The 16,843-nt window shown below is 36.6% G+C and overlaps 1 protein-coding gene across 1 annotated transcript; it reads right to left on the reverse strand.

Moving 5' to 3' along the window:
• Positions 1-2,717: 2,717 nt before the first annotated feature.
• Positions 2,718-4,954, reverse strand: LOC115728657 (glucan endo-1,3-beta-glucosidase 11-like). Its single transcript, XM_030659000.2, has 3 exons — positions 4,794-4,954; positions 3,592-4,625; positions 2,718-3,141 (listed from the first exon to the last, which is right to left on the reverse strand). The coding sequence occupies exons 1-3, from the start codon at positions 4,861-4,863 to the stop codon at positions 3,055-3,057; spliced, it is 1,191 nt and encodes a 396-aa protein (XP_030514860.1). The 5' UTR covers positions 4,864-4,954; the 3' UTR covers positions 2,718-3,054.
• Positions 4,955-16,843: the final 11,889 nt, after the last annotated feature.

Consider the following 16,843-nt stretch of genomic DNA (forward strand, 5'->3'; position numbering starts at 1 on the left):
CATATCACAAAAACATTCTTCCGGCTATGCATATTCAACAAAATAGAGCAAATGGGCTCGTTAGGAAGAGGATGAGTACGGCTTACAGAGCACATGTAGCGCTGAATCGACATGGATCAACACGTTTTCATTACAAGCCATTTATTTGGCACTTAGATAAAAGAAAAAAAAATCAAGATGTTTTAAGTTACAAACACGATTATGACACGCCGATATGAACTGTCGGTCCTAACTAAAGGCCATGTTAGTAATTGAAAGGGAGAGATTGTTGGAATATATAAACATTAAACCACGCCTTCTTCTATGAGCTCAAGTTTTTAGAGCGGTTGGTCGTGATTCCATAAAATCTTTCATGATATCAGAGTATGATGTTTCGAGTTTAAACCTTTCCAGACCCCTATTTGACTCCCCAATGAATATGTCCATGCTTAGTACTAGGTAAAAGACCGGACTAAGCGTGATGGTGAGTGTTAGAATATATAAGAGTTTAAACTTTTAGAGCGGTTGGTCGTGGTCCCATAAAATCTTTCGGAGGGTGAGTGTTGAAATATATAAATAACCACGCATTCTTTTATGAGTTTAAGCTTTTAGAGCAGTTGGTCACCTTCTTCTATGAGTTTAAGCTTTTAGAGTAGTTGGTCGTGGTCCCATAAAATCTTTCGGAGGGGGAGTATTGGAATATATAAATAACCACGCCTTCTTCTATGAGTTTAAGTTTTTAGAGCTATTAGTCGTGGTCCCATAAAATCTTTCGTAGACCACGACAAATCTCTCTCTTTATTTGGTACATCATATAAGGGGAAAATTATCAAAAAAGTCCTAAATATATTGCAATTGTGTCGATTCGGTCATAAACCTTTTGCATTTGTACCAATTCGATCCTTCCGATCAACTTTGGATGGCCGGTGCTAATGTGGGCGTCGGTGCTGACGTGGATAATTTTTAATAATATTTTAATATATTATTTCACTTTTCAATTTTTTTCAATTTTTTTGTAAATTTTCTTCTCCTTCCTTCCTCCGGCCTATCGACGGATCGGCAACCGGCGAGGGTGAGGGGGGGCTTGGCCGAGCCTCGCCACCTTCGCCGGGCGAGCTCGTTGACGATGGCGAGGCTTGGCCTCACCAAATTTGGGCGAGGTTGACCTTGCCGTGGCGGGCGAGCTCGGGCTAGGCAACCATGGCGGCCGAGGTCGGCCTTGCCCGGTTCTAGTGAGGCCAAGCTCGCCCGGCCATGGCAAGGTCGGCCTCGACCGGATCTAGCAAGGCCGAGCCTCTTCGTCGCAAGGCAAGGTCGAGCTTGCCCAGTCATGGCGAGGTCTAGCCAGCGAGGCTTGGGGCAGACTTTTTCTCATCGAATATAACACAACGTTGGGCGCATGTTCGCCACGTCGGACAATACGAAATTGGGAAGCCCATCCTCGTCAAGTATTACGTGGTCTGATCTTATTTTGTCTCCCTCTCCACTTCTCCACCAAAAAGAAAAAAAAAAGCCCCCCCTCCAAAAAAAAAAAAAAAAACAAAAACAAATGGCGAAAAAAAATTAAAAGAAGAAAAGAGAAAAGGGGAAAAAAGCTCCTTTTTCCACAAAGCGTTGTCATGGGAGGCCATATGCTGACGGTTATCTGACCCGGAGAGAATAAACGTGGGGCCCCCCCCATTCGCCGGTTGAGGATAGAAAGGAGGGAAACGCCCTCTCAACTAAAGCCTTCCCCTTTTCAACTCCCTTTTAATCTTCTTCATTGTCATCTCTCATCTCTCCCTTTGCTTAATAATAACTTTCGTTTCTTTAATTCTAGATAATGTCATGGTGGTGGACATTTTCTCCGAACAATAGAGATAAGATTAAGAATCATTGTTTAATGTATTTTGGTGGGATTAAGGAGAACAAATTGATCATCGTGATGCCGACATTCGTACAGAATACCTCTAGGTAAGTATTGGGTGGACCGTCACACTCGATGGAAAGCAATCTCGGATGCATCGATTATCATTTATCTGATTTTATGAGTAGTCCCAATTCTCTGGCAAATATAGCCCTTTTGATCATCGTTTCTCGCCCACTACGGATCCCATACTACCCTCGAATAGAAAACGATTGATCCATTCTATATTTCAATCTCACAAGAGTGGCCTAGTGACACTGCTCGAATTATCAAGAAGTGTATCCACGGCTTCTTGTACCAATTGGTTTTGGATCTTTCAAATCATTCCCGCAGGAGATCTTGGTTGGGTCCAAAATAAGAATATCCATTTTATATGATCCCTCTCCTTCCTCCGGCTTATCACTGGTAGTCTATTCAGGATTCCAAACTCAACGGTGGCAACTAAACATGACCGGCCGAAAATAACGACGTGTTGGATCGGAGATATGAAACGGAGTTGCGAGTTACGTGGTTTCTTCTGTCATATTTTTTGCTTTCTTGAACTTAATGGGTGCTTTTGCTTTATAAAGTCTATTGACTGATTCTCATTAAGACAATTGAGGCGGTTTGCTTAATTTTACGTTTTGGGAAGGGACGAACAGTATGGATTCCACGTCCAAAAGCAAAGTGCTTTGTTGAAAACCAATTACATTCGGGCGACATATGGTCTCTTAGCTCTGTATTCTTAAAATTAAAAGTAAAGGCAAAAGCAAGAAAAGAATACTTTTGACTTTCGTGTATTGCATAGCCCAAATTATACACTATACACATTTTATTGTGACAACGGTAAGTAAAAAAAAAAAAAAGTCATTCTCGGTTGCCGACTAATGTGGACGGAAAATAAAGTTCAATTTCATCAGAGACGGACAAAATTCGGAAAATAAATCGTTCATATGATTAATGAAGGTCATAATAGCACAATGAATTGCTCAGGATTTGAATCCTCTTCGATTATGTGCTCCTATAATTGGAGTTGTTTATCCTCTCTCTCTCTCTTTTGCGAATATTGTGATGCATGGACCGACGAAATTGGACCCACCCATGTAACACTTTGGAGCACACGAAGAGACCCTACAGTAAATCTTACCAGAAGCAACATATGTACAAACGACACATCTCTCCATCAGCATTTAAAACTGTCTTCGAATAAAAACTTGACAAGTCAGCAAAAACACAAACATCCAGTAGACCAAGCTTTGATATTCCTTACGTGCATCCTGTTTTAGAGTAAATCCCATTTCATAAGAAAAAGACAAACAAAAAAGAAGGAATTAGAACTCATATTATCGCATAAACCTTTCTTCGTATAAATCCAACACAAAGCTTCTGAGAACTACAAACAAATTCTGCTCAATGCCTAGCTTCTAAACATTCACTTCCTAACAGAACCCTAATTCTTGTACAAGTTTATTGCTTAGAACATGTGTTTGTATGTGAAATTCGAAAGAATAAGTGGAAGAGAACGAAAGGAAAGAAAAGGGTTTGTATGTCGGGTGGAAAAGAGAGTTTTCGCAAGCGGCCTTAGGATTCAGACACTTGCGCAACAAGTTTAGGACTCAAACTGCACACTGTGTCTAAATCTTGACACCGCCTCCGGAAACTATTTTTTCCATCTGGGTCGGATGGGATATATAAGTTTTAAGATCAAGGATTTTTCATGGCTTTACCTTCGTGGCAGAAGAAGTGAGAGAAATGGAGGCTGAGGAGGTGGACGACGAGGTAGACAGAGCGGAGAGGCCGACATTGTAAGCCATTGTCCCATCCGGCCGAAAAAGTCCGTAGTTCCTCTCGGAAGTTGGCCCTGGCTTCAGGTCCTCATTGAACAAGGCGAACACATAGACCTCGAGCCTCATGTTAGGCCTCAATGGCGTCCCTTCATTCTTCAACTGCCTCCTCAGCAAGTTCTTGTTGTAGATCGCGGCATTCTCGAGGGTTGCGCCTACCTCGTCCGGGTCGCCCTTCGATGGCCATCCGGTCTCGGAAACCCTAACTTCGATCCCTTCGAAACCCATTCTCGCCATGGCGAAAGTGACCGCGTCCGCTTGTGCATACAACATGTTGTCGTAGCGCAATTTAGTGTACGGATCCAACATGCCCGGGTTCGGGTTGAAAAGCACATAGTCGAGGGATATCTGGGATGAGTCGTCCTTGTAAGCGAAATACGGGTAGGCATTGATCCAAAATGGCGACTTGGTAGTCGATAAGAATTGCAAGAATTGATAGACCACGCTATAGACTTCGCTCTTGAAGGTACCGGCTGAAGGAGGGAACGACTGGGCGAGGACCGCCAAGGAATTGGGGGAGGAGACTTGGATGTAGGAATCTAACCCTAGCTGGACTAGAGCTCCGCGGATGCTACCCATCGCCGGCACGAGATTGGCCGTGACTGTGGGGTCCGGGTCGGTTAACACCTCATTGCCTACTTGGATGCCGGTGATCCGCGTGGCGGGGAAGTAAGGCTTGATGCGGGCGCTCACCCACTGCAAGGCTTGCTGGGGATCCCTCAGCTGGCCCAGCATGTCGTTCTCGACGGTCACGATGAGCTCGACGTTGGAATTCGCGAATGCGGTCAGGACTTGCGGATTGGTGTCGTAGATTCTCGCCTTGGTGACCTTCAGGGATCTCAAGAGCTCGAGAACTCGCTCCGGCTGGGGCAAATTGTTGGCAACTTGCCCATAGTTGATCCCAAGTGAAGCAACTCCTACAACACGATACACCATGAATGTAGTGATCAAATCTGAACATGCAGCTAAATTTTCCAGAAGAAGAAGAAGAAGATGTGCAGTAACATGCTAGATCAAAGCCCAATCCAAAAGAGCCGGTGAAGAAAGAATCAAGAACATTAGTAAAGAGCTAAAAAAGTTGGCACCTGTTGATAAATAGATAGAGAACAAAATTACAGCATAAGCCATGGCGATTCTACTATAAAGGGTTGCCATCTTGAGAGAGAGAGAGAGAGAGAGAGAGAGAGAGAGAGGAGGAAGCAGAGGAGGGAGTTATATAGAGAGAGAGAAGCTCGATGCTGAGGGAGGAGAGAAGCCACGAATTCTTTTCTTTACTTGTTTGAGATAATTTTGGCTTCGGTTTTGTATTTAGCTTGCCTTACAAGGTTGCCTTTGTTTTGGGCCTTTTGGCTTGTCCCTCATAAATGATTTTCGTATTTATAAATGTACTTTAGGGTTTTCTTTGTAACACATTTCTTCAGCTGAATGGCTTCTTTTGGACCGGCTTGTCTGTTTCCAACCTACGCCAAATCCCGTCCGAAACGACCAAAATGCCCCGGCCACTTTCTTCAACGAAAAGCAAAGGGCAATCCCCCCACAAGATTGGATAATTATTATAAGGAAGCCAATTGGGTGGGGATCCCGAAATTTTGGGGTGAGGGTAAATAGTGGTTAACCTTCATGGTGGGAGATTCTGCTTTAATTTAGATTATCTATGCCGTAGATTCCTTCACTTTTTAGGCCAATGCGTTCAATTAGGGTTCATCATTTGAAGAAAAAGTGTGTCGGTTGCAATATAGGATAGTTTTGCTTTAATGAAGATGCCTCTTGATCAATCTTTCATGTTTAGTGAAAGAGACAATGGGGTATAAAACCAAAAAAAAAAGAAGAGACAATGGGGTATATTCAACTTTGGCTCATTCCATAATGCCCCTTACGGTTTTGTGCTTTGGTACATGGGTAGGTACTTCCGAAGCAACCACACATCAAGTTAGTATTCTCTGTTGAGCATGCTTGATATGGGAGTTTCAATGCTCAACAAAATCGTTGAACTAAAAGATGGCTCTGATGAGTTATTTTAGATATAAGTTTTTCTGTTCACTTCGCGGAAATGTTTTTTTAAGAAAATATTTTCTGAATTTTTGGAGTTTGGTTAACGAAAAATAAATCGATCGAGAAAAACATTTTTCGTCAATGAAAAAAAACACTCCAGAAGTGGGGAAAATGACTTTCTCTTTTTGAATAGAGGAAATCATTTTTACTTATCTTTCCTCCCTCCACTTCTTCCTATTTATTTTTAAAAGAATTCAAAACTTTTTTATTTATTTTTATTCTTAATAATTTTTTATTTTTCTTTTATTTTTTTATTTTTTTCATTCTTCCTTGGCCGGACACCGGTGGCAACGGCGGCCGACTAGCTTGAGGATAGCCGGATCCTAACAAGCTTGTGTTTGCTCGTGGTCATCCATTGGGCGAGCCACGAGCTCGCCAATGGCCATCATCGGTCGATCGCGGTAGAGGAAGGAGTGAAAAGAATAGTAAAGAAAAGAAAAGAGAAAAGAGAAAAATAAAAAAAATTAAAATTTTGATTTTATCAATAGAAAAAATAAAAAATGAAATAAAAATAAAAAAAAATTATTAAAAGGAGTGCACACTGATAAAAAAAAAAAATCCAATTTTCCATGCCAAATGTTCGAAAATATTTTTCAGTTAATTTTTAGATTTCAGCCGAACACCGGAAAATATTGTCATTTTTCTGAAAATTGACTTTGTGGAAAATATTTTCCATGAAATGAATGGAGCCTAAGGTGAAAGAAAGAGTTGTTGAGCCTTGGCCTTGTATGCCCACAGTTGTGTATAGTAGATCGGTCGACTCCACCAGCATAAGGCCATTTTTAACCTATTTATTCTAGTATCATAGGTGATTGAATGACCACCAAGAATTTACCAGTTGGACCTGTTGTTATAGTTCCTTAAGTACTTATTGTTCAAAGCTGAGTCATCCTTAGAATGATTTCGGGAGAAGAACACCAGAATTGCCAAAAGTTGTGTACGACATCCACTTTAGTACCAAAAGTTTCTGCCGAATTGCTTAAGTGCCAAATCGGAGAAAAAGCGGTCATTTAAGTGCCTTCGGTGAGATAAATTTTAAAAAAATTAAGTCCATATGGACTTCTCAACTTTTAAAAAATTAAAATAAATTAAATTTAAATTTAAAAATTTGCTAGAAACTAATTTTTTAAATACTAATTATTTTTTGACCAAAAAAATTCTAATTATTTAAATTAACTTTTAAAAATAAGCTTATTTTAAAAAAAAATTCTAAAATTTAAAAAGGGGAAATTAAAATTTTTTATAAATTATTTTAAATAAATTTTAAAATTAAAAAAATTTGAAATTTTAAAAAAAAAAATTCTTGCCTCCTATTTCTTCCCCACCCTCCTTTTTTTTTTTTTTTTTTTTTTTTTTTTAATTTTATCCTTTTTACGTTAAATTTTTAAGCCTATTTTTAAATTTAAATTTAATAAAATTTGTCTTTTTTTTTTTTAAATTAGCTTCTAGGAAAATTTTAAATCTATTTTTTTAATTTTTTAAAAAATTATTTTTTTTGCAAATTTTAAATCCAATTTTTTTTATAAATTTAAAAAAGAATTGGTTTTTTTTGGAATTTTTGTCTCTCTATTTTTAATCTAATTAAGCTTGTATTTTGTGTTTTATTTATTTATTTATTTTCCAATTTTTTTTTTATCTTTTTTATTGTTGACTAGACCTCCAATGAGCCACGTCGGTTTCTAATATTAATTAAAAAAAGGCCACATCGATTTTTTGACCAAGCAGATCGGAGTTGGTACTTAAGTTATCGTTTTTGAAAAAGTTTGGCACTTAAGTTATTTGAGATAAACTTTTGGCATTAAAGTGAACGCTGTACATAATTTTTGGTACTCCCGGTGTTCTTCTCCTAATAATTCCTATAGATAGGACATAGGATCAATTAAAAGCATCGTTGATTGGAGTTTAGATGTCGGACAAAGATGCTCGTTGCTTAACACTAATAGTTCCTCAATCTTTATCTGGCTTGGATCGGGAGGCGATGCCTATACCTTAATTGTGTTCTCTCTTTATAGAGGAAAAATTGTCTAAAAAATCCTAAACCTACGACACTTTTGCCAATTTAGTGCTAATTATTTTAATTTTGTCAATTGAATCTTAAACATTTTCATCTTTTTCCAATTGAACCTATCCCACTACTGTTGGTTGGAAATCGCTAATGTGGATGCCAACTGTCTTACATGGTATTGCCGACTCTGATGTGAATATCTTTTATTAACCGGGTGTGGGCAGCATTCATGGCAATCGGGACTACTTTCTCCCGAGGGCATTTTCAATTTTGATTTTCAATACAAGTTCGCAAGAATTTACTCAAAGATTGAATATTATGGTTTATGCATGCGTTACATATAATTTATCCATTTTTTTTTTCCTTTTCATGGATGGTTTTATAATATTCTTACACATTTAGAATTGACAAAAAATTTGTTTTCGCAAAAGGTTTGAATGTATTGTCTTATAATGTGATTACAATTCTTATAATTTCTTGTCAACAGCTAATTATACCAGTAATCAAGGGAAAGATAGTATTCTATGTAACGATGTTTGAGGAGTATTTTCTTATGCATTTGACTGATAATAATGGATGTTTAAAATTTTTTATGTGCTTAACTTTGTCATATTTTTAATCTTTTTGAAAGTATCTTTTAAAACATCCTGCAATGATGGCATGAAAACTAAATGGTTATAGGAATACTACATTTGCCGAATAAAATGAAAGTTGAGCAATTAAAGTACACAAGTTATATGGTAATGACACATATTAATGTTATAATTAAACGAAATGCGTTCAAAAACTGGTAAATGGTTCTTTTAACTCTTACTTATGCTTAGTTTATTTTTTGTAGTTTCTTAGTACAAACAAAGAGAAATGTCAACTCATTAACACAATAATTTTTTAGCTATAAACTATTTCTTTTGGAAGACGAGAACACTGATTTTGTTCCAAATGGAGAAGAAAAGGAAAAAATCAAAAAGAAGAAAAAAAAACAGGAAATAATGTTAAATCAAGAGTGGGCCCAGCATTTGACATTAATAAATATTGTTTGAGAGGAGCATGGGTAGTTTCGTCTATGGCAAAATTGAAATAAAAGAAAACGAAGAAAAAAAGGAAAGAAATAATCTTAAGTTATATTAAGACCGCAAGGGTTAATGTAGTCAAATCAATAAGATAGGGAGTATCATGAGCTAATAAGAGGGTGAAAATAACACGATCCATTAGAAAAGTGGAATTTATTGTATAAGAAATTGGTCCACCGATTCACTGAGTGAGTCTTTCTTACCCATGTTGACCAAAACCTCACTGCAGTGGCTTGTAGACTTGCTGCCAAAAAGCTTGGTTTACTCCACATCGTTTTTGGGTTTTTTATTTTTATTTTTTTGTGATCCTACGCTTTGTGTCTGCGGTTTTTTTTTTATTTTTGGATAACCTAAATATATCATATAAGGCAAATGAAATAAAATTAAAAAATTGTCAAATCTTAAAACAAGTATAAAAAGAGCAATTAAGTAGTTTCCATTTTTTAAGGACATATACGAGAGAGAAGATTTTGCGGCCGCAAACCACTTCTCTATATATGTATGAGTGTGTTTATTTTCCCTTTCAGGATAAGTGCATGAAAAGTCATAAAGCTTATTTTGAAAGTGTAATAGAATTATAAAATTTTTAAAGAGTACAATCAAGTCCAAAAAAATCATCAACAAAGTTTTAAATCTATTACAATTGTGCCAATTCAGTTTTAAACTTTTTTTTTACAAATTGAGTCCACATTTTTTTGCAATTGTGCCAATTTAGTCCATTTGGCTGGTCAATACCGACATGGATAATTTTTAATAATATTTTGACTTTTTTTGATAGTTTTTTTCTTTTGTTTTGTTAGGGCCGAAAAGAGGCTGTTGACCACTAGGTGCAAGCCCCTTCTAGATCTAGGTGGGCGAGAGTCCCGACCCTCGCCCAATGGGCTGTGGAGGTTGGTGGTCGGCAAGAGGCTTAACAGAAAAAAAGAAAAAGAAGAAAAAGCCAGAAATAAATTATTACAAAAATAATTTAAAATATTAAAATTTTATTAAAAATTATCCACATCAGAGCCGGTCAATCAAATGGTTTGAATTGGCGCAAATGCAAAATTTTTAGGACTCAATTGCAAAAAAATTAGGGCTTAATTGGCACAATTGTAATAGGTTAATGACTTTTTTGGTAATTTTTTCATTAAGTCCTAAAATTTATTAAATTGGTACAATCGATCCTTCCATTAGTTCTATGTAATTTGGCTGACAAATAATACTAACATGACTTTTTATTTAATATTTTCAAATGCACGTTGTGCCAATTCGCCGACATCATAATAAAAAAAATAATTCCAAATAATGGCTTGAATTGTCCTCATTGTTTCAAAGAATGGCATGACCAATGGTATTTTCGTCATTTACTTATTTTCCTTTTTCTTCTTTCTTTTTTTTTCTTCTATTTTTTTCCTTCCTTTGTGCGTTGGCTAGCCATACTGAGGGGAGGGCTGGATGGGTCACCTCGCCCTGCCTAGGTGAGACCCGCCCTAACCAAATCTGGGTGAGACCCTGGTTTGAGGTAAACCTCATTAGAGAAGGCAGAGAGGTGGTAACGACAAGCCACTTCTCTATATGACAAACCATTTCTCTATATGTGTATGGGTGTGCCAAATTTTTTCTTCTGAATAAGTGCACCAAAAGCTATAAATATGTTTCGAAAGTGTAATTAAGTTAAAAAAACTTTTAAAAAGTACAAACAAGTAAGAAAAATTATCAAATTGGTACGATGAACCCTCCATTAATTTCTTATAATTTGGCTAACAAATACTAACGAGACACATTTTAGTATTTTTATTAGACATGTAGCGCCAATATGGCACCAATTAGCTGCTACATCATAAAAAAAAATTCAAAAATGAAAAAGAGATAATAATATAAAAAGGAAAAGAGTAAAGAAAAAGAGTCAATGAAAAAAGCCAATAAATTTGAAAAAAGAATAAATGCAGATTCGAGGTTGGGTTGGTGGTTGACCCTTATTGTGCTGGGGCCGACGAGGGCCGTCGGTCATCCTAGCGAGCAGGCAAGGGCTCGGAGCTCTTTACCTATCGTGCGCGTGTTTTTTCGTGTTCTTACTAGTGGTGAGTGCCAGCGGCCCTCGCTTGTGGCTTGGCGAGGTCGCCAGCCCTTGCCTGCACCTCAAAGACTCATCAACCACCTTAACCCTTAAGCTTCCTTGGATAGACTGTATTTTTCATTTTATTTTTGCCTTTTTATCTATTACCAATTAATATAAGGAGGGAAACAACCTCGTTTAGGTCATTGTTGCACGCCTCATTGGCGTAATGGCCATGTAGGAAAGAGAAAGTAGTAAGGAAAAAGCTACTTCAATATTTTTTGTTTGCTAAATTGGACGAATCTAACAGGAGAGTTTAACTACACTAATTTGAAAATTTTTAGCATTTGATTGTACATTTTAGAAGTTTTTGAGACTCAATTGCACTTTGATAATAAGTTTGAGGTGTTCTGGTGAATGCATTCCTTCTTTTTTTAGTCATTTTGCTGCTGTGGCATCTGCTTGGCACTCCATCAGAACCTACTTGGTGCCACATCAACGCCACGAATCAAGAATGAACCTTATAAATAGCCATATGGAAGTCTTCCATCACTCAAAATGGCTGAAACAATGGGAAGCAATCCGTTGAACGTTTTGGATACTATTTTTCCTACATAATTGCACTTTTTAAAAAATTTAATGGTCGATTATGTCTTCATTATAGGTTTTAGGAAATTCTTTGTAGTCGCTCTGATTTTTGTCATAAAAATTTTCATAACAAACCTATCCTTGTAAACGCATAATCTGCATGATTTTTGATCCGAGTAACGTGTGATATGGAACTATCCCATTGTGGTGATTGATAGTACAGCCTTGTTGAAGAAGACTATAAATAAGCCAAAAGGCAAAAGTGAACAGCTTGTTGAAGAAGTAATGCCCTGAAATCTACTTAACTCTCGCTGCACATTCTGACTTTTGGACCTCATGCTCATAACTCTTCAATTTAGATAGGCTTTCGATCATTCTTGGTGAATTAGTCGCAGCGTCGAGGAAGCAGATCCGATTGACCAAGTAATCCATCACCTCTTTTGGGATACACAGGATGAACATGATAACACATGATGTTGCAATACCACGTATCCTCCGGAAAAATTGTTTAATTAATCATAAACCTATTGTACAGATACCAATTCAGTCCCACACTTTTTAATTTTATCAATTGAATCTTAAATCTTTGCACGAAATTTTAATGTAGTCCTTTCGACCATCTCTCTTGGGAGGGGGGGTTGTTAAGAGAATCGCCTATAACAATTATCTTTCTCTCAGGCGGTGGAAGACATCAAACATGAAGAAGCCTATGGTGTCACTGGTCACGTGTCTTACCATCTAAATGACTAAGAAACGCATGAACACCTTAATTATCAGACCTCAACTACGTTAAATCCCATGAAGATGACCTCTTCAATTCTTTAATTATCTAGAAATGAAAGTATCATTTTTTCAAAGCTTAATCTGAAAAAAAATCCATTTTTATCCAGGTAATCAGCTTTAGTAATCCTTAAAAATTTCTCGAACTACTCAAGCCGGTGGCTTTCGGGCGAAAGACGGTCCATTAGTGGCGAGGGTATCTACTAGACCTTAATCATGATCAACTGGCAGCCCACGTCTTTGTTCATCTCTAATTAGGGAAACTTCCTCCAACCTTATTTTTTGAGGGGTGCATGAACATAAAGATTGGCATTGCCCTTGCTTATATTTACTTAAGTTAGTATGTACGCAAAGTCTCTGACATTGTAACACCCTAATAAGACATATGGTTAGATGGAATTTCCTCTAATTTGGAATGAAAGAAAATAGACTTTGCTAGTATAACAGTTTTTAGGTTACTGTAAAAATAACGGTATGTTGTGAGCCGCAAATTCTTAAAAGAGTAGAACCCACAATGATTTTTAATTAATTATTTTTTTATTATTTTTGTGGCAAAAAACAGACTGTTAGTCACTCAAAAACAGTAACATAATCAATTTCTAAAGAAAATATAGCCAGTTACTCGCATCTAGAGTTGGAAGTACTCTTTCTTCTCAATACTTAAGTGTATAGGTGATATTAGATTAACATCGCTTAAAAGGTAAAACTTTTCCTTCTTTAGCGAACAACGTAAAATTCCATTTCTTTAACGAAGTAATTTCTTTAATTAAAAGCTCTCAATTGAAAGTTGAAAGTAAATGCTCGACTTATTAAGATGAATTAAACTTCGTTGCATTGTAAAAATCACACTTCGTTTTTTTTTTTATTAATTTAGTTCCTCAAACCAGTGCCTACGTGGTACTCGTTAACAAAATTCTTCAATTGAAGCTATAATTTAGGAGGAACCTTGCTATAAGATCTCCTCAACCATCGACAAGAATCAAATGAAGAACCAACCATTAGCACATTGGTTGCGGGTCAAAGAGATTCATTGAAGTTTAGCGAGGCCACTTTTGACGAGGGAACAACAAAGGGAAGAGCAAGAGTCGAAATTCAAGTAACCCCTAGAAAATTCGTGGACAAGCTAACGTGGGGGTTGGCCAAAAATCAAGAAGGGCAAAAAGAGAGGGCAAAAGAGATTTGGCGAGTGGATAAGGAATGGAATTGGACGTGCCAATGATGTGAGACGCAGTTGCCCTTATCTGAAAGCAGCCTTCTTTTTTTCTTTGCCCTTCCTCTTTTTGGTGACGCATGAGTCAAATCGTGAGCAGGCACAAGATCACTCATAGGACCCCCGACCCATTGTGCTTCCCTTTTCTATGGTCTGCATATTGCTTTAGGCTATTACCCACATGGATAATATCAACACACTTTTTTTTTTCTTTTGTCAAAGATGTCGACGCACTTTTACTTTACCTATAAATCATCTATAGCATCACATAAAAAAAAGGACAAAAATAAATCAATTCATCTAAACTTATTTATACGTATGTATAATGTGCGTGTATTGGCGAATTTTATCCGAAACCCTTATAGTTTACGAGCTTTATGGCGAAAAGAGGGCACTTTTGATCTTACTTGTTAGGGGCACTTCTTGCCATGCATCTAGATGGCTTTTATCAAATTTTAAAGGAATTAAAAGAAAATTAAAGCTTGACTTTTTCAAAACACAACCAAATTAAATGTTCCTAGGGCAGCAACGATTGAACATCAAGTATAGTAACATAATTTTTTTTTATTGATATATATATATATATATATATATTAAATTACGTATTACAACATTATACGTACTATAATTTGTATTAACATAATAATTAGAGTTATTAATAACACCATTGAATAATGAATTTCATTAAACAAGATTATTGAGCAGTGTATATTCTCACAAGAGTGTTTGTACTATATTCTCATACGAGTGTCTTACTAGTAATGTATTGGCAATTCGTATAGCAATGATTGTATTAACAATATGAAAATTTAACACTATTCTTATGACTATGTTATATGAACACTGTTACAATATCTCACAATGAGTAACTTTAGTTTCTAATGGTTATAGCGGTATCAATAGTGTAATCCTCTTCAAGTCGTAAAACTAGTTTCATGTCAAACAAAGTTAATGATAAGATGCAGTATTATTGAAGAGCAAAAGTTGGCACACCCTATCCTTATTTTCAATTTTCCTAAGTTTGCAGTACTAAGAGTTGATAAATGTAATTCGTTGGTTGAAAAAAGGGACAAATAAAAGTAAGTGAATGGTAGCAAAAGTTAATAAGCTAAAAATACCAAATAAACATTGGTAAATAATTCAAATGGAAGTTTGTAAACAAAATTAGTAGGCAATTTAATGAGCAAAAAGTTAGTAAATCACGCAAATAAAGGTTAGTAAATTAAATATAAGGGCTGATAAATTAGGCTCTGGTAAGAATAATAAATAAAAATTTATAAAGGATAATAAAATTTTGTACTTTGCAAACTATTATAAAAGTTGGTAATCTTACAAAAGAATATATCAGTAAGTCATCAATAAATTATCAGGAAATCAAGTGATCGATGACTCTTTTCACGTAAGGTTTTTCAATCTCACAAACTCTGGTAGAAATCTACCAGTATGGAAAAAAGATCCCGTCTTTCAGCCAGTGTTTAAGCATTAGATTGTGTGTGGTATGTTAAAAGTTTTTTTTTTTTTTTTGAATGTATATGTCTTCCATTAATCACTTGTAATAAAAAAACCATTATTCATACCAAGAAAAGTATTCCTTCCCTGAGTTTGAAATCATAGCAATTTGGTTTCAGAATCTGGGCAGTCTTGAGCCAGGTTGATTGGCATAACTTCTGTTTGTTCCAAAATTCCATGAAGATGTCATGCAATAGGACCAAAACCCCGTTCAGACTGGCCAAGGAAAACACCGGCGGAGTTCCGTAGAGAAGAGGCCAACTACGAAGGCAAAGACATTGAAAATGATAAACACGACATCGAAAGTTGCTGAACCAGATTAAATCCAATAAGATGCGGCCAAATGATGTCAAAAATTGTGTTTGTGAGATTTTGTGGGATCACTGTCAACCATTCTAAAAACTTCAATTGTTAGATGAATGCGTAATTTAATATTTAATTATTCTATCACTCCCCTCAAGCTTGTTTGGTCTATTTGCCTAGTGTGTACAAATATTTAATTGAGGAGGCAAATGAAGTCTAGTGAGATTTTGTGGGACAATTAACTGTTCTAAAAGATTGAGCTGTTAGATAAAGATATGGTTTAATATTTAATTATTCTGTCGGTCTTGTCATCACAAACGTAACAAGAGTTAAATACTCCCAAAACCCTAAACAGAAATAAAAAGAAGTTGGAAACTATCAATTAACGGGTTGAAATAGTGCAGAAAATAGGCCCAAACATTGCGAAACCAAGCCGCCGAAAACAATTAAATAGAAAGTAGCAAATAGATTGAACATGAGATTTCTTATGTGATTCAATCGATGTGATTTATATGCACCAAGAGAGCAGCAGAAAATTTAATTACAGAATCCAGCCATGCAAAGTACATTACAATTACATGGCAATTACTGGAGCCTTGGTTATATTTAGGGGTGTCAAAACCAAACTGGAAAACCTGATCGAACCGCGGATCGAATCGAACTAAATTGAAAATTTGCGCATTTCAGTTTGGTTCGGTTTTTGGTTTAGGTAATTGAAAATAATCTCATTTTTTTAGTTCAGTTCGATTCGGTTTGATTAACTAGAACGTGTTAAAAATCTTCAAAATAAAAATTCTTTCATTTTTCTTTATTTTCGTTTCTATTTTTCTTTTTTAGGGCAAAGGACCGGCGGCTCCACCAGATTTGAACCAAAAAAGAAAGAAAAAGGGAAAATAAAAGTACAAATTAGAAAAGAAAAATAGAAACCGAACCGAACCGAACCGAACCGAACTGGATTTTTGGTTCAGTTCATGTTTAGCTCAAGGCGAGATTCGATTATGTTCAAGTTTACAACTCAATGATTCAGTTTGGTTTGGTTTCTTGAAAACGAAATCGAATTGAACTGGTGACACCCCTAGTTATATGCAATGGTACAAATATTAGCCCTCACTAGACTTTCCACGAAAGTTCAACCAAATCTTAGAGAAAAGGCTTACAAAATCCTCTCAAATGGCTATTCCTGTTGATCTTAACAACGTAAGCGACTCAAAAAAGTACAAAAGAAGAACTAGAAAACCCTCCTGGTCGTGCTTTGGGTCTTGAGATTAATCCTACTGCAACCGAGAAAGGGTATCCAGAAAATTCGAGGACGCATCCTCGGTGCTTGGCCATGTTGGTCTAGGTGCCCTGGCAAGCTCGGGCGCTCGACCTGTGCCGGCCGGGCTCACGTTGCAACTTAATAGTTGGGCACCTAGATTAGCTCTGGCATTGTGCATTCTACGGGAGCCTAGATCCGATCTACGGGGCACCTGCCTCTTTTAGCCCATCTTTGTTTTTCACACTTCAGGCCATTCCTAGCACCTTATCTAAATTGGCTTTTCATTCAACTGGCCAAACTCCGATCATAGTTTCAACGTCTC

This window comes from Rhodamnia argentea, chromosome 9 (genome assembly GCF_020921035.1).
Source record: "Rhodamnia argentea isolate NSW1041297 chromosome 9, ASM2092103v1, whole genome shotgun sequence".
Classification (NCBI taxonomy): Eukaryota; Viridiplantae; Streptophyta; class Magnoliopsida; order Myrtales; family Myrtaceae; genus Rhodamnia; species Rhodamnia argentea.